General features: G+C 37.1%; 1 protein-coding gene across 1 annotated transcript in view; it reads left to right on the forward strand.

The window, feature by feature from the left end:
• Window positions 1-18,328, forward strand: part of CFAP43 (cilia and flagella associated protein 43) — a 44,152-nt gene that overhangs the window by 19,712 nt on the left and 6,112 nt on the right. Inside the window, exons 14-35 of the mRNA XM_054277287.1 lie at window positions 504-644; window positions 1,502-1,671; window positions 2,398-2,550; window positions 3,034-3,164; window positions 4,570-4,720; window positions 5,349-5,417; window positions 6,198-6,275; window positions 6,723-6,848; window positions 7,285-7,389; window positions 8,118-8,228; window positions 8,855-9,055; window positions 9,972-10,178; window positions 11,420-11,509; window positions 12,232-12,309; window positions 13,128-13,253; window positions 13,804-13,923; window positions 14,004-14,111; window positions 15,314-15,400; window positions 15,707-15,795; window positions 16,166-16,367; window positions 17,143-17,255; window positions 17,721-17,877. Coding sequence (XP_054133262.1) covers window positions 504-644; window positions 1,502-1,671; window positions 2,398-2,550; window positions 3,034-3,164; window positions 4,570-4,720; window positions 5,349-5,417; window positions 6,198-6,275; window positions 6,723-6,848; window positions 7,285-7,389; window positions 8,118-8,228; window positions 8,855-9,055; window positions 9,972-10,178; window positions 11,420-11,509; window positions 12,232-12,309; window positions 13,128-13,253; window positions 13,804-13,923; window positions 14,004-14,111; window positions 15,314-15,400; window positions 15,707-15,795; window positions 16,166-16,367; window positions 17,143-17,255; window positions 17,721-17,877 — 2,813 coding nt within the window. The remainder of the gene's footprint in view (window positions 1-503; window positions 645-1,501; window positions 1,672-2,397; window positions 2,551-3,033; window positions 3,165-4,569; window positions 4,721-5,348; window positions 5,418-6,197; window positions 6,276-6,722; window positions 6,849-7,284; window positions 7,390-8,117; window positions 8,229-8,854; window positions 9,056-9,971; window positions 10,179-11,419; window positions 11,510-12,231; window positions 12,310-13,127; window positions 13,254-13,803; window positions 13,924-14,003; window positions 14,112-15,313; window positions 15,401-15,706; window positions 15,796-16,165; window positions 16,368-17,142; window positions 17,256-17,720; window positions 17,878-18,328) is intronic.

Here is an 18,328-nt window from a genome sequence, read left to right on the forward strand (position 1 = left end):
TTTAACTCACAAAAAAAATTTGGAAATTGTGAATTTATTTTTCCAAAAGCATTATTCGTACAGATCATATCTGTGTGTATAGATCTTCACCATAATTTTAAATATAAAGGACATTATTTTATCATTTTAATTGGTTTAGCAAACAGAACTATATCTCCTTAAATAACTTATGTAATTTTCCTGATCATATATATTCTCATTGTCTGGAGGATTTGTTAGAGGAGGGTTTTTCTGTTCTTTATCTGGCAGTTATCATCAGATAGCCTCAAAATTGCTACAATTCAAGCTTGAGGTAAATTCAGATTTAACTATTTAATGTAATATTAATGTGCTGGTGTTTAGGGATTCCCAGCACCCAGTGCCTCAAGGGGAGTTGAGTGCATGCAGCACTCCTGAGCTGTGTTCCCAACAGGAGTCTCATTTTTTGTCACAGGATATTTTAATAAAAACAATGTTACCATGCCACAGTAACAATTTCCATTGATGTTCCTTACCCGCTTCAGTACTGGAAGATGAAGTGCTCCATCTTTCTGTAACTCCTGACTTAAAGCATGACTTAGTTAAAGTGGTGGTACTTCTTAATGTAGCAGAGGACCAACAAGGAAGACTGGAAATTTTTCATCTGACTTCAGCAATGATAACAGGTAAAAATTGAAATAGATACTTTCATTTTCTAGGGCAATTAAGGCTAGTGTCAGATTTTCAAGTTATTTACATTTAATTTTGAAAAGGCCTTACATTTTGCAAACTTTTCAAAAAGTAGTTTTGTAGTTTTCAACAAAGTTAGTATTTTCTTTAAATATTCACTAATTTTGGACTTATTTTTCTGCCTGTGTTTAGATATATAAAATGGGGCTTTATTTTCAAAGCTGCTGAAGAACTACAGTTATTGTCTTCATTTCAGTTTTATATCAGGTGCCTTGTCAGTCTTAATGTCTGGTGTCCCTTTAAAGCTCAAATTAGGGAATTAATAAAATATATTACCTTTATATGACTAACTTTTATTAACTAATAAAATATATTAATTTTCTCAACAAATAAAATGCCCTTTTGAAGATGTGAACTGCAGTGCTTTAACCAATACCACCCAGGCTGTGTGTTCTTCATGGCAGAGATTCCTAAAACAAGTTCTAGATGAAGGCAGTGGTGACATGAACCTGCATGCAAACTAATTAGCACTAATTATGTTGACGTAATACCCAAGAAGCAGAGTAAATTAGTGCATGCAAATAGTCACATCATGGTGGTTAAAGTGTTTCCAGTACTTCTTTAGAGCCAGTACAGCTATTGCTCTGCTTCACTGCAGTGTCCTGCACCAGCACAGCTCACTGAGCTGGTGTTAAATATAAGTGCTAATTAATTTCCAGTCACTTCCCTGAAAACTCACCTCATGCTCACTCCTTGCTGAGGATCATTTTCATAACTACATGATAGGCAAAGCACCTGTATTAATGGTAATCATGCCTCTTCTTCCTCTCTCTTTCTTTTGTCAATCCTTTAGATAATGAAAACTGTGTGAATGAACAAGGAATGTTTAATGCTAGTGACCTGAAAAAGAAGCAATATGATGTGGATTACCCTTTGAGCTCAGCAGTCAGACTGAAGAATAACATTGTGTATGGCTACTGCTCCTGTGCACCTCTCATCTGTCAATACCAGCTCTCTGAAGTGGTAATTCTCTGAAGTTGCATTATTTTGGGTGGTGGTTAAATACAGCTAAATAAAAACAAAGGCTGCAGATGAAATTAATATAGCAGGATATTATCTTAAAGAAATCTTTTCTCTGGTCAAAATACCTACTCCATACATACTTATCAACTTTCAGTATCTTACCACTTGCTCAGAAAACTGGCAAAAACAATGTCCTTGTTCTATTATTTGATTCTTAAAATCCACACAGCTTGCAGGCACTTAAAAGTGGCTTCTGTGCTGGAGCTGTGGGTTTGTGCAGTCTGCTCTGAGGACATGCAGCTCTTGAAGGGACTGAGCCAACATCAGCCCAGGACTTTCAAATGCAATCCCAGCCCAGCCTCGCAAGGCAGCAGTGGGGGCTTCAGGAAGCCACTCTCACTGAGAGCTGCAGCTCTCTGCAGCTCATAGGTCTCCCAGAGTTTATGAGTCAAGGCAGGTAAAAAGGTGAATTTAAGGTCAGATTCCTCCTTGACATGTCCCATCCTTTCTGAGCCAAGAAATTCAGGCTTGAACGTACTGAATCCAGACCCTTTTGCAGAGATGAGAAGCAATCAGCAGCACAGCAATGGCACTACTTCCTCAGCTCAGTAATCCAACAACAATTTAAACTGCAATGCATGTGGTAACCCACAAACCTCTCATTAATTTTCTCAAAATGGCATAGATATCATCTGAACTGCTGCTAACCTTTTGCTTGTTTGGCAGACTACGTTCGGAGGTCCAACAATATTTTCATCAGAACTGACAGTTCCTAGCAAACAGCTTGGATCAGGCTTGCTCTGTTTATCATCCAACAGCCAGTGGCTGGCAGCAGCAGCCAAGGATGGAGTTTTGTTTATCTACAATACTTCTACTCTGGTAGGTGGGCGTCTGGGCACAGGCTTTGTTTGATTTATGTGAGACAAAAGTGTGGAAATTACTTCCTTGAACTGTAAACTTTTCCTCACTTGAATAGAAGTTGTGTGAGAAAAATTTATGTTGAAAATGAACTGGCTTAGCATTATACAAGACAATTATTTTTATAATGAGTATGTATACATAAAAAAAAAGCAAACAAACCACTTACTTCCTTCTTCAGTAAATTTTAGTATCAATAATTTTGCTACTGTTCTCACCTCCTGCAAAATCAATATACCACAAACTTGTCCCATGTGTAGTCAAACCTTTTTAAACTTAAAAACCCTAGTATTTTATGTACTTTGTACTGCCATTTTGGATTGAATTTTATCTAAAAATAAAGAAACATTTAAATATTTTTTAAATCTAAGTAATAAAAATATTTTAAAGACATATTCTATTATAAAAACATATTTGCTGATACTGCTTCTATGACTTCTCTAGGATGTTCTCGCTCAAAACCATTGTCACTCATATCAAGGAGGGGGAATCAGATCCATGATATTCTCCCTGGATGGCAATTTCATCCTAGTTAACGGTGAAAATGATTGTGCCCTGGTGTGTCTGAAGTGGAAGTATGTATAAAGTGGCAGACTAATATTGATTGTGTCATTTCTTGTATCTTGATAAATTTTTCCCTCTACTTGTGATTCTAGACTTGTTTTTCCTAGTCTCAAAGTAAGGAGAAGAGTTGGATAGAAATAAAATCATTCCTTTCATCTTTTGAGGCAGCCTGACCTCCCTAGCTCAGGAAAAGTCTTACACTTTGGGTCTGATTGCAGCACAACATACAGGAATATCTTCTGAGAATTTTTACGGAATCACTGAGTTGGAAGAGACCTTCAAGATCATCAAGTCCAACCCATGCCCTAAACCATGGCACTGAGTGCCACGTCCAATCATTTTTTGAACACATCCAGGGATGGTGACTCCACCACCTCCCTGGGCAGGCCATTCCAGTACTTTATCATCTTTCCATAAAAACTTTTTCCTAATATCCAACCTATATTTCCCTTGGTGCAGCTTGAGACTGTATGTCCTCTGGTTCTATCAGTTGCTGCCTGGGGAAAGAGACCAACCCCCACCTGGCTACACCTTTCAGGGAGCTGTAGATGGTGATGAGGTCACCCCTGAGTCTCCTTTTCTCCAGGCTGAGCACCCCCAGCTCCCTCAGTGGTTCCTCACAGGGTTTGTGTTCCCAGCTCCTCACCAGCCTCGTTGCCTCCTCTGGACGTGCTCCAGCGTCCCGACGTCCTTCCCAACCTGAGGGGCCAGAGCTGGACACAGCACTCAGGGTGTGGCCTCACCAGTGCTGAGAACAGGGGCAGAATGACCTCCCTGCTCCTGCTGGCCACACTGTTCCCAATCCAGGCCAGGATGCCATTGGCTTTTCTGGCCATCAGGGCACACTGCTGGCTCATGTTCATGGCAACCAGCACCCCAGGTCCCTTTCTGCCTGGGCACTGTCCAGCCACACCGTCCCCAGCCTGTAACACTGCAGGGGGTTATTGTGGCCAAATGCAGGACTTGGCACTTGGACTTACTAAACATAACCTGATACCTCTTACCATTCTCACATCAGCTCTGGAAAGGCCTTTCTGGGCATGTAAGGGATGTAATCTAAGATATTATTTTAACTCAGTGAAAAGGAGACATCACAGCTTTAATGGAAATTCTACTGTGCCTGTAGAGAGCTCTTAGCAGACATTAGGAGTAAGAGGCACTTGAAAGTACAGCTTTCCTGCAGGAAAATAAGTGTTCAGGTAGATTAATAAAGATGACTCTGTCAGAGCAATATTTCTAATATGGGTAATCCATCTTTCAGAACTTTTATTTCTGTGCAATTCTAGAACTCAAACAATACAAAAATATTGAATATGCATTTTTAACAAGTTTATAATTGTGTTATAAAGAATATTTAATACTTTGTCCTTTTTCATAATATATGAAAAATACATCAGTTCCCTTTCTGTTTACCAGGGAGACAAAGAAAACTGAAGTTGAAAAAGCTGCTCATTACTGGCAATCTCTACATGATATATTGAACAACTCTATTTCAGCTGAAGACTCTGTTTTAAAATCTATGGCAGAATGGAATTTTGACCCAGAATCCACATCAAAATCATTTTCAGTAAAGAAATTTAAAGTGCTTTCTTTATTTTTATGGGGGGAAGAAGTTTGATCATTATCCTAAAATTTTACATTATAAAAATTGTCCTTAATACACTGATCCTTTTGTTAAAGTGGAAGAATACCCTTGAGGATTGGCTGAATATGCTTAAATAGTACTTTCTGAAAGAGTACTATCAAAGAAATGGGATATTTATGTGAAGATGACATTCACATCTTGAGTTTCACTTGGTTTCCTCAGCCACAGAAAACTCTGTGAATGTCAGTTTCTCCTCATGTGAAGTTACATGTTCTTCCCAGTAAGATGTTACTGCTATACATTGTGTGTTACTAATTGTATGGCTTTTCATTGAAACCAATCAAAATAGGGATTACAGAGATTAGTCCAGTCAATCCTTTCAGTCAAAAGGCTGTGCATAATAGCAAGAGTTTGCAGGATCAGATCTGGGGACTAGTTAAGCAACAAAATTGTTGCACCCTCTAATTTGGTGGTGGTGGTGTTTCTAATGGGAGTCCACTTTTTCTTTCATTTCCATCTTTCTGTCACTCACTCTTATGGTACCTGAGCTAGTTGCTTATATCCTTAATATAAATATCATGAGGCACCACTGAAATCTTTTCATGCACAGGTGACAGAAGAAGATGGAGACGTCACAGATACTGATGGCATGACATGGATGGGCCAGAAAATACAGAAGGTACTTTCAAAAAACATTAATCAAATGTAAAGTATTAATCAAAACCAGAGTTTTCAAGGGTCATTAGTCACTTGGGTTACCAAAGTATTTGCTGTAAACAGATCTAGTTTCAAAAGTTTTTCTCACATTGTGATCCTTTCTTTAACCATTGTGATCTAGACTTGTAGAAATTCTAGGCCAAAGGCCAAGGTTATAAACACATCAGAGAAGGTGCCTAGCACAATAGGAGCTCTGAAGACCAGAAGAATAGTTCTATACAAGGAGTATGCAAAAAAAAAAAGGCAAATAAAAACAAGGGGGAAAAAAGCCTGACAAATTCACTTATTTTAGAAACTTAAAAACTTTTTATACTATATGTCAAAAAGTTGTCAAGATGATTATTACCAGAAACCAAGCAGATTACTGAATGAAAAGTGAAAACAGTGAAAATTTTCCACAATGAAAAATCTAAGGATTAAAAAATTCTGGGAGTAGGCTTTATGCAGTTTAACGTGTCTGTAAGCATTGCAGTTGTAATTACATCTTTCTTTAGTATTTTCTTTTTTTCAAGTGCTATTGCCGTACAACCAGTTTACAATGTGACCTGGCTGTAAAATCTGTTTTCTCTTGTGCAATTCTGAGGATCATCCTATTGAATTAGGGTTGTGTCTGTTTCAGTTATTAACCCCCTCTGGCATTTTATTTTCTGTAAAGATAATGTTCTTTTAGATTACTTCTGATTTTTTTTTTCTCTTGCCTTTTTTTTTTTTGCCTTTCAACAATGCATTGGTTGTATGTCAGGTTATGAGAGAAGAGACTCTGAGGTTTGCTAACCAGAAGAAAGAGGTGCAAATGGGAATTAGAAAACTGCGTGAAACTGTGAGTTTCTTACCAGGGTAATGGCTCAGCTTCCCAGTTTTGTTTATAAGAACACTTCCTTTATGGCTGTGAGCCCTAGTGCTCAGTTACATTTTTGTCATAGACTCTGAGCAGACAGGTATTAAAGAGATGTGCCTCTTCAGGGACCAATGCTGAAACTGCCAGGAGCTACTGTCTGCTTGTCATTTTCCTTTGCTCCAAATGAATATTTTGTGCCAGCCTCGTACCTTGAGCTATCTGCCCCTTCAGCAAGCTAATTTCTGCCTGTCTAACAACCTTCCATTATAAAAAAGACTGTCCTCTCCTTTTTCTTCTGTTTCTTCCCATAAGGCAGTTAAAACTGCAGATAATTAAAATAATTTTCTCTGATGTCAAGTTAAAAATAGCAGTTCCTCTATTCACACTCAAATTACTTTTTATTCCTTATATTTTTTTAAATAAAAACAGATTCAGAAAATGATGCATGAAAATGAGCAGGTGCCAGACATTGAGAAACTCGAGCATGGGGAGTTCAACCTGGATTTAGAAGAACAGGAACAAGTGCAAGCAGAGGCTGAAGAAGATGTGGCCAGGGTATGGCAGAATGGGAGAACATTTTAAAACTATCAGTGTAAAGGAGAAAAGTTATTAAATAACAGAGGATTAGCACAAAGTTGCTGTTCACTGCTGAGAAGCAGAAAACCAGGAAAGTATTTAAAGTCACTTTTGAAGCAGGTGAAACTGCTGAGGCAGACAAGGCAAATTGGAATATGATTTATGCCAGAAACTATAAATCTCACACTGTGGCCTTGGGATTGTTGCTTAAGATCTAGAATGCTTTTCTTCTAGAAAATGATGCCTTCAGTACTATGCAGATAGTTTTTGGAGAAGACAGCTGTGATAGTCTAAGATGATGAAATAGTGATAATTCATTTCATTTGTTAGTCTTCTTTTAGTAACTCAATACAAATTGTCCATAAATTGTTACTTTGCACCACATTCTGTTATTTTCTCTTCTTTGTCTTAAAAGGCGAAGAGGGAGATTGAGATGGAGATTTTATCCTACCGCTATTTGCAGGATTTAATCAAATTTGAGTGCTGGGATAACATGTGTGTAAAAGAACGTGCAGTTAAGGTAACTTCTGCTTTCTAAGATATTTTCTGCAGTAGGTTATTTATTCCTTAAGGTACAGAGACAAAACAATGCATTTCTGATTTGCTTACGGTGTGGGAAAAACTTCACTTCTTCCCAAGGCTTGGGGAAATCTTTTATTCTGTTAATTTTGTCTGAGCCTGATGAATTTTACCTTCTAAAGTGGAAAGTAGTGCTGATAAGCAAATAGGGAACTCTAATTCCTTGATCTCAGACAATATATTTACACATTATTGCTAAAAGAAGAAGTAAATACTATTTTTCCTTGTCAGTCCATATGACTTCTGCTACAGAGAACATAAAAGCAAAATTTGAACCCAATTTTTCCTTTTGAATAGAGGGAGATGAGTCAAACTGATGATTCTGAGTGATCCCAAGGGTAGTGAAAGACCAACTCATTTTACAAAAAAACCAAACAAACTAGTTCTGATTTAATTCTGTGAATAAAGATGGATAAAGAGGCCACACCCATGGATTATTTTTTAAAATACAATTTTAATGCACAGGTGACAGAAGAAGATGGAAACATCACAAAACAATGTATTAAATACAATGTATTTAATACATTGTCTGTACTAATTGATCCTCAGTTTTATTCCTGATTTGAAGCAGTCTGTAACTGTTTAGCATTCAGGTAATGAACAAATGAACTGATAGAAGCATGATGAAGAACTCCTTACTGTGGATTTTTTTATTTTAAATTTGAGCAGTGCTTCCATATGGATTTTGCAGTGAGGAATTTTCCACTGAAGGAACGTAGTAAAGAAGAGCTGGAAACTTTGAAGGAAGCTCTCCAGTTAAAGCGGACAGCTGATCTTCAGGTACAGATCAGATCTTCTCAGTTGGTATTTTATCACTTCTTTAACTAGTTACATTCCTAAGGCCCATTTTCTTGCTCTAGCAGTTGGCCAAAAAAATTTAAAAACATAAATCAAGGTGAAATGTTGTTAAAAAAAAATGTATTAGTCTTAAATAATCACACAATAGCTGAGGTTAGAAGAGCCCTTTGGAAATTATCTAGTCCAGCATTCCTAGAGCATTTACTCAGGGCTATGTCCCGTGAGGCTTGGAATATCTCCATGGTGAAAGAATCCATAAGCTCTCTGAGCTACCTTTTCTCATGTTTGACAACCCTCACAGGAAAAAGAACCCCTCCAAGCCTTCTCCTTCCTAGGGTAAACAATTCCAGTTCTTTCAGTCTGCCCTCACATACAAAATATTTTAAATCTTTACTGATATTAGTGCTTTATCACTGGACTTACTTCAGTATTCCCAGTGTTGTACTGGGGAACCTACAAATGGACCCAGTATTCCAGATATGATCATTTCAACTTGGATTATTTTGATCACTGAGTTAATTGAAGAATATAACCTCTAGAATTTTCTTCATTGTGTGCCACTGGATCGTGTACAAACTTAACACAGTTGCCATGTTTCTGATATGCAGGCTCAGAAGAAAAATCTTGACTCTGAGATTGGTTTATCTGAGGAAGGAGAGGGGGCAGCATGGGAAGTGGCTGATCATGGTGCACCTCTCTGCCTCAATGGAAGCCTGAGCTCTCAGTATGGTGGGGACACATCTATCCTCTACCACCAGTGTGACCTGCACACAAAGGAGCAGAAACTCAATCAGACAATATTGTTGAAGGTGATATCTTCTGAAACCTGTCCTGCTGCAGTGACACTCTTGTATCTGTTGGTTTTTACACCAGTCACAGCCACTGTTAGATTTTGGACATACTGACACTAAACACTGGAGACAGGCACCAGTCTCTGAGTAACTGAGACAAAAGCTGATACATGCACAAACTGCTGTGGCTTTGCCAGCTTGGGTGTGCAAGAACAAGATTTTATGAAATTGGTTATCCAGTTTCAGGGTATCTGTATCCTTTTCATGGTGCATTTTAGTAAATTGACACAGTAAGAGAGACATATGCTTTACCCTATTTAAATTTCTGCTTTTCTTTGTTGAGATCAATTCTTTATGCTAGAAGAATTTATCCACTAAGAATACAGGCTTTTTTAGATGATTCTAAGGTCTGAGATGTTCTTAAAAATTCAGTTTCCAATGTTTGTTTAATGGGCACATTTTACTTACCTGGAAGCCTATTGAAACTGCAGGTTGCATCAGGAAAGTATATCCTTTGCCTCCCTGCACCTGTGATTCACAGTCTCTAGATTTACAGGTCACATGTGTTTTTCTTTGAAGCTCCTCCTTCTTTTACCTGGAGAGGGCCAAAGAAGAAGCAAATAGAGGAGCCAAATTTTTTATCTAGCTTTGGCAGCAGCATATTTCCTTCAGACTCTTTCTTAAATGCCAAATGTATGGCAGAAAATGAATAAAAATTTCTGGGGAAAAAAAAAAAGAAAAAAAGAGATCATCTGCCAAAGTCCATTTAACAAACTTGAACTCTATGCTTACAATTTTCACAAAAAAGTTTTACCATTTATTTCCTTGCCACACACACAAATACATTCATGATTCTGATGGTTTGAGGAGTAGTATATATACTTGGATGGATGTGATCTGAACAGTGCTGCTGTTTCCTTTTTTGGTATTCCAGGAAGTCATTTACAAAGTGAAGGCTGCTTTTAATGAGGAATTTGACATCATTGTACAAAAAAAGGAGCAGGAGATAGCACGAGTGAAAGAAAGAAACCTGAAGATCCAAGAAATCTTGGAGCAGCTTGACATTCAAGTGGAATTGTGGGAGCCAGACTTTACAGATGATGAGATTCCAGAGCGAGTGCTCACCGTTCAGGATTCAGAGGTGTCTGAAAAATGCATCTTTGTATTTGACCCATTCAAACCCAGCTTTCTAATTCTTGTCATTTCCACACATTGTGTCAATACTGAAAAACCCTCAAGCAGAGGGTTTCTGTATACTTAAAATCATCTTTTTGGCCCATTTTCTTCCCTTTCCTTTTTAGGGAGAAAAGCCTTAATAAGTTGATCTGAAATGAAAAATGTATACAAACTTAATTTATTGCTGTTAAAAGTTTTAAAAATGCCCATAAATGAGACAGAAATTCTTTGTTTCTAACATATAAACCAGGTTTTCAGGAATTGCTTCTATAGTTAAGGGTTTCTCTGTTTTCTCTGAGTGCCATTTTGAAACAAAGTAGTTTTAAACTAAAAATCTAAGTATTAGAGCATACTTAGTAATGTACTTATAAATTCAATTAATTATTTACAAAGAAACACCATATTTCTTGTGCAGTAAATTCCACTGATCTTATCTGCTGGTGTGGTCAATCTTTTCCCATTTTTCTTTACTCTCTCACCAGTCCATGTTATCCCACTATAAGAGAAGGCATACACAAAACACAACTATAGCAACAATAGCAACAAAATAATGATGGTTTATATTTTAGGATATTTAAATGTTAGCAACAAAAGTGATGATGGTTTATATTTTAGGATGTTTAAATGTAGTTTCTGTTGCTGTTCAAAATGAGAATTTTCAACTTGAGGAATATTGTCATAGAGCAGAGATACAGCAAGCATTGAGAATTTGTAGTACACCATTGTCATGCTTTAACCCCAGTCAGCAACTATGCACCACACAGCTGCTCACTCACTGCCCCTTCTCACCAGGGTGAGGGAAACAATTGGAAGGGTAAAAGTGAGAAAACTCATGGGTTGAGATTAGAACAGTTTCATAACTGAAATAAAATATTATAATAATGACAACAATGATAATAATAGTGTAATTAATGTAATTAAAACATAATCATAAATGTAATTAAGAGGAAAATAATTAAAAGATAAAGAAATAAAGAGAAAGAAATAAAGCCAAAACAAAACAACTGATGCAAATGAAAAAGAACTGCTCACCACCAACATGGCAATCCCCAGGCTGTGGGATGCACTGTACACCAGCTGCTTGGAAGAAAATAAACTCCATCCCAGCCAAAACCAGGACTACCATTTTTCCAAAGGTTCTTAGTCCCTGTGATCACATTTGGAGAAAAGAACCCTGATACAAACTTCTTCATTTTCTGCCTTCAGATTAAAGCTGAGAAATACATGACTGAAGAGGAGAAAGAGCAGGCAGAAATGCTGGCTAAGCTTGAAAAGGAAAGACGCCTTGCTGCTACAGTAAGTGAAGAAACATCCCTTTTACATCCCCATTGTCTCTGTTTAGGCTGTTTAATTATTGCAGCACTGAAACATTCCAGTAATGTAGTATGAGAGAATAAATCTAAACTGGTAGGTATTGAAGATATGTGCCTCTTCCTTCTTATTACTGTTTACAATCAGAACTACATAGGTCAGCTGGGGGAAGAAAAGATAGAATGTTAGACTCACAGTTTTTAAACATGGGCTTAGGGGCAATTTAAAATACCATATCAGGTGGCTGGGAGCTAGATACTTGTGCAAATTCATGCCTCTCCTCAATCAAGATCTTTTTGCTTGGTATGTGTTTGTTGATTCAGCAGCCTCTCTTCTCCATGGTTCAGACTAGAAGACTGTACTGCTTTCCTCTGGCTTTAAAATGCATCTATAAAAAAACTAAGATGGTTCTGTCTCCAAAACAGATGCACAATTACAATTTCCTTCTTCATAGCTTGTCAGGAGTAACCTATGCCTGTGTTCTTTCCAAAACGGCCAAAATGGCAGTTCTAGTAAGTTATTTGGCATATAAGTAACTTTACCAGAAAGAACTGAAACTTTTGGCCTGTTTCACACACATCCCCAAAAAGCATCAATCTGCTTTTACACGCTGAATAATCTAGAGGTAAATACTGTTATCATGCCCAAAACTTGCAATTGCTACACTTCCTTTTGTACCTTCAAATATTTTTTGTGGTTCTTCCCAGGATGATGATCGACTGCGTGCTCTTGAGGAAATGATGGGTGGAGTGCTGGAACTCAGGAGGGAAGACATTTTGAAAATGGTGAGATGTGTTTCTGCCATGTCCTTTAGGAAACCTGTGGGCTCTTCTGGCAATGTGAAATTCAACCAGCAAATATCTCCAAACTCAGTGGCCACAAAAAGCTGGAGAACTGCAGAATTGCATTATGACCAGAGGGACTCTATAAGAGAGCACACACAAAAAAAGACCACAAGATTTTACTGCCCGTGTAGAATTACCTATCAACATCTATTCCTATCACATTGGAATACTCTGGAACACCATCTATTTAATGTACATCTAAGATATTACCATTATAACACCTATATTGCTGGGGGAAGGCTGTGATCATACAGAAAAGCACTTTGTTTCATTTAATTCACCAAATATAGATAGCACAGCAATAGAGAAAGGAAAGGATATGAAGGAGGGCCACAGAAAAAGGGTTGGTAGACCCAAGCAGTCCTCTGAAATCAATCTGTTTTGGAATATTAGGACTCCACATAGAAGCTTATATGAGCATGGAGTTAGGTTTGGGGTTCTGAAACAGAAAATTTGGAGTATCTTGTACTGCCAGTAGTATTGGAGTATGAAGTTCTTGTATTTTGCAAGATCCAGTAGTGAATTCCTGTAAGCCAGCGAGTCTACATATATATATGATATATAGACAATATAGATACACTAAAATTACTGGTGCAAGTAACAGACCAAAGCAACAGAATATATATGTTACTTTAACTTAAGACTTGTACCTTACTAAGAAATACCTTTTATTAAATTTAGTGCATGCTGTAGTTTCTTAGTGTGCTGATGTAGACTTAATATTGCTTTTTAAACATATTATTCTTCAATACTTCCAGGATATTCCTCCACCTGATTTTTTATCCAAACCTGAGGATCTTTGGACTGAAGAAGAAAAGAAAGTATTTGAAGAATATGAAAAAAAAGTCAATGAATTGAATGAAGAAAAAGAAGATTATAGACAGGTAAATTAAAATGAGGAAAAGATGGGTTTGTTCACAGTGCTCATGACCAAAGCTTCCAGTCTTTCTCAGAAGCAACTTCTAAAAATGAATGCTAATAAATAGGATAAACTAAGAATAAATGATCATCAAAGATCACATGGCATATTAAATAAATCATACCTCAGACAGAATCAGGCAGTCTCCATTTATAACAATTACTATGGGCAAAAACCTGTAAAAGATGTGATATCCTAAGAAGGTAACTTTCCTTCACAAATGTACCAGTATTTCTAAAATGTGTTTTTCAGGTTCATTCCCAGAGTTGCTGATGCCATACAAAAATAATAAAATTTATTTATTCTTCAAAGTGGTATTGGAACAACATAACTTTGTAGCCTGGCAGAACTCCCTTTCCAAACAAGTAATTTCTGTGGCCTTTTGGCTGAATTATACATTTGTATGTTGTGCATTCTCCATCATCTCATGTATATAGATATATATTGAGAGAGACATAAAAAGTTATTTGTTCCTCCAGATGTAATATTGCTGCTCTTGTCCTTCCCTTCCCCAGTTTCTGAGAAATGAATGGAAAAAAATTGAAGCTTCCATCAAGGAAACAACACAAAATTTTGATGAGCTTGTCCGCAAACTCTCTGTAAAGAAACTGAAATCACAGATGGTCATCTACCAGGTACTGCAAAAAGCATTAATTTTTCATCTGTGCCTCTGTGCAGCAGAAATTTTAACTTTTTTATTACAATCATTTCACAGGAAGAACTCAAAATAATCAATCTCATTTACACTTTACTGTTGGATGAAGAGTTGGACACCAGAGAAGCTGGACTTCATAAATTCCTTGTGAAAAAGAAGAAAGAAAAAGTAAGTTATCATTTGGAAAGCTGTTGTTGGGAGTAATGTAATGTTTAAAGTACAGTTTCATGTGAAGTCTGCTCTTTCCAAACCAAAATCTTGCCATAAAGGACTTTCTGACAATTTACAGTCTTTTTTTTTTCAATTTGTACAGGTGACATACATTATAAATACTTCTGGTTTTCTTGATAGGTTCTCAGCTCAGTTCACCTTTGGTAAAACTTCATACATTCACAAAGGCATGCTGCTATTTGTTTGCTATAAAGAATATTCTTTTCTACCTGGTATCAAGCTGAAAGTACAGCAGTAGGTCTAGGTTTCAATGCAAGTCTCTTACTGTGGTAGTCTGCAGGTTGCTTCTGGCTTTTGGGACAATATTATCCCATTTGCCCACTTCATGGAGCTTTTCATGAGTCCTCAGATAATAAATATGCTGCTGTCTCCACATGTCAGCTCTCGTGCTCAGCCTGTGTGTGTTTGGAGCTGCCAGCAGCCCATTGTGAGCTGCAGGGAGGGATTCCCAACAGGCAGCTAGCCCCCACCACTGAATTGGCTGGACTAGTTTTAAAGCCATCTGAGACCAAAAGTATACCAGCTTACAATTTTCAAATTTTTTTTCCCCTCATTTTCTAAATGGTCCCATTGGCACAACTTTTGGTCCATGAAAAGTGTCAAAAACTGTCACAACAACAAGTTTGTCCTACAACAGAACTGTCTCCCCTGCAGAGTATTAGCATTTAACAGCCTCTATAAAACACGACTTTAGTATCCTGACACATAGCAGAGCTCTGTCATGACAATTGGGAAATTGCATTCTAAAGTTAAGAACTCTCTTTACTCTCTACTGAACAACATTTGGGATTTTTTGATGGTCTTACCTGAGATGACATGAAAGTAAAGAGAAATCTCTATAGAAAAAAAGGTATCAACATACATAGTTACATTCAATGTTTCAAAAGGCTTGTAAGCATTTCTTACAAGCCTTTTGAAATTTGTTACATTTTTAAGCAGCAGTTAGTTTAATTTTACAGCTCTTCATCTTCTAGCAGTACCTGTAAGTGACCACTGAAGAAGGCACTGTATGGTTACTTAAAATAACTCACAAGGTTATCTCCAGAAATAAGAATGTGTGAGCTTCATCACTGTATGTGAATAGCCATCCACTGCTTCTGCTGCCTTTTCATTCCTGAAATCTCTTGGTTTTACTATAGGTCAAGGGTGCAAGAAAAATCCTGGCTGCAAAACAGGCTGTTGAGGCTTGCACAGGCCCCTATAAAGAGGCATTACATGAAGAGAAGGTGAGACTTTTGAAAACACAAGGAGTTTCAGAATTCAGAGTTTCATTAAAAGTTAATGTTATATCTTCATAATGAGAAGAATGTACTGCTCTGTAAGCAAGAGTTGTGGCCAGTTCACTGATCAATGAAATTAGGCAGTAAAGGACAGTGTGTGCATAGAAGAGTTTATGAAATAGTGCAGATTCCTGTGATGTTTGGGAGCACTTGCAAAAGTACTGCATCCAGTATTTCTAAGATATGGGCAAGTTGATGCTTTTTTAAAAAAAAATATTGTGGTAACAAGAAAGCTTTCCTCCTCACCCCCAGAACCTGGAACATGGTTTTATAAAGCAGTTTGCTCATACACCTGGCAGTCTCTTTGAGGAGCTTCTACAACTTTACAAACATCGACCAGAGTAAGATCCCCTCTGATTCCATTGTTTAAATACTAATCTTCTTTATGAGTCAAGAATGAGAATACTATTTATTCTAATAGTCTAAATTTTATTGCCTGCTTTTTATGGAATAGTTGACAATAGCTAATTTCCAATCACATTAAAAATTGCTATGTTGAATATACATTTCCTTATTTACTCCACAAAATCTATTTTAAATGCAATCTAAGCAATCATCAGGTTCCAAGACAATATTATTGTTTGGTATAGTCTTATCTGTTTGCTTTTTGCAAGAGATTGAGAGTATGAAACATTCTTAGTTATTTGTGACCTTCTGCTATGCAACAGAAAATACAAAGTACATCCTGTCTGTGCTCTGTGTGTGCTGTAGGATCCCAGATACAGAAATCCTCCTTGACACAGCTAACCCCTATGTGAAGGGATCACCTGAGGATTACCAAGGTGCAGTTTCCCTTTTAATGAAAGCCATGGATGAACTGGATAGACCTGAGCACATGCCTAGTGGCTTAGACCGGTCTATGTGGGAACGTTTTTGTCTAGCTAGAAGAAATAAAATGGAGAGTGAGGAGCTGGTATGTAAAATTCTTTATTTTGCCCATATACTTCTTGATATTTTTGAGTCTTAAATTTTAGTGGAGTTCTCATGTAGAGTCAAGCTAGCGGTGATATAACAGTGCAGGGTACATATACTCCCTTGGCCTTTGAAAGTTTGTTCTGGCTACATTCAATTCAAAATAACAGGTGAACCTGTTCTCTAGTTCTAGCTGTAGTTCTTCAGAGGAAAAATTAGCCTATTAATATGGATGGATTTGATCAGAATGATTGTGGTCTTGATATGGTTTCATTAAAAATAAAAACCCATCATTTTCCTTTTCTCTGTCCATGCAGAAAAAGCTATAAGGTATTTGATTCCCTTTATCTTTTGAACTCATCCTCTCCCATAAGCATTCTACAATTGCACCAATGCATTCCAATATTTTTCTAGACTATAAAGAGCAATTATTAACAAAAAGATGGTTCTGGAGATGTATTTGTTAATTATAAAAGCATGAATGAATAAATCTGGATTATCCAGAGACAGATATACATGAAATTTGACCAAAAGAGATGAAAATATTATTTCCCTCCACATGAATATTCATATATGAACAAATAATTTCCTGAGCTTAGTATAAGGCTTAACCTTTATGTCTTACATGCTGTACTGAGATTCTCAAAATACTGGGCTGCATATTTATGTATAAAGATATCTTCTTAAGAACTTGGCTTTTCTGTCCTCAAAGAAGCTTGCCCTGACATACTGACAAAGATGGAAAGGTTGGGAATGTCACAATGTTGCTTGCCTAGGTGAAATGGAAGACCCTAGCACTGGCAGAGATGCAGGGCTGTCTCCATAGAAGAACGGAGGAAAATGATAAGATGAAGTCAGAATTGGAGAAAGCTTTCCAAGAACTCACTTGGTAATTTTTTATCTTTTCCTATGTTCAGCTGATCTTTAATACTCCACTAACACAGAACCAAAAGTTACAAACAAAATCATTCACTTCTGTTCTCCTGCACTCTTTTATCTAGGTTTCATAAATTCCAAAGTAAAATATAAAGGAAAATGGGCCCTGGCTGGAAGTCTCTTCTGTTTTCTTTCCAATTGATATTAAGATTTCATTTCAGTAATGACATTTTCCCCAGAACATTGCTAGTGTATGTTAAACTGAATCCAGTGCTTGAAAACTTTAAGTGTATATATACCATAAGTTCCAGATTTTGTAGTCACTTCAGCAGCAAACAGAAGACAGAGTCTGGAAAAGAGTAAGCCCTACATGAACATACCACCTGCCAGTAATAAATATAAACATTGAGAATCATGGGAGGCTTTCTGTAATCCTGTTGAAATCACTAAACACTGTTTTTGTTTTTTGCCATCTTAGGCTGAAGGAGGAGAAGATGAAGCTTCAGCAGAATTTGATTATCCAGTTTTTGCTAAAACAAGGACAGGTGGAATTGGATGGTACTCGGATCCCAGAGTACAGTGATGCTGTTCTCATTGATAGGAGTGTTGTTGAGGAACTGAATCGCACTGTTGCGGTAATTTACATTATCTGGAGGAGATTTAACCTTCCTAAACAAATGTATTGTCCTTCAGGGGCTCAGCTTTTTCTCCAGTCTGACATCTAGTTTCAATTCATTACAACACACCAGCAGGCTCAATTGTAATCTAGAAGCTATTAAGCATTCTCTAACGTCTCTTCTCATGATGTAGAGATTGCAGTGCAGACTGCTTTCTTGATGTTTGATCAATACAGTTCAGGTCAATGAAATGGTGACAGGCTTTAGACACACCATCACTTACACATACATTGTAACTAGAAAATGCTAATATCATGGGCACCAGTCCAAAAATTCCCTTGAGGCAAACTTACAGCCATATTAAGAAGCATTCAAATAGTGGCTCACATTAAATTTAAAAATTCATAGTTTCTTATGTAAGGTGAAATTGGTGATGATACTTAAAACAGTTTTTCATACCCTCATGAAA

Source organism: Melozone crissalis, unplaced genomic scaffold, assembly GCF_028551555.1.
Source record: "Melozone crissalis strain CALT ecotype California unplaced genomic scaffold, PUWL_Pcris_2 ptg000019l_1, whole genome shotgun sequence".
NCBI classification, from domain to species: domain Eukaryota; kingdom Metazoa; phylum Chordata; class Aves; order Passeriformes; family Passerellidae; genus Melozone; species Melozone crissalis.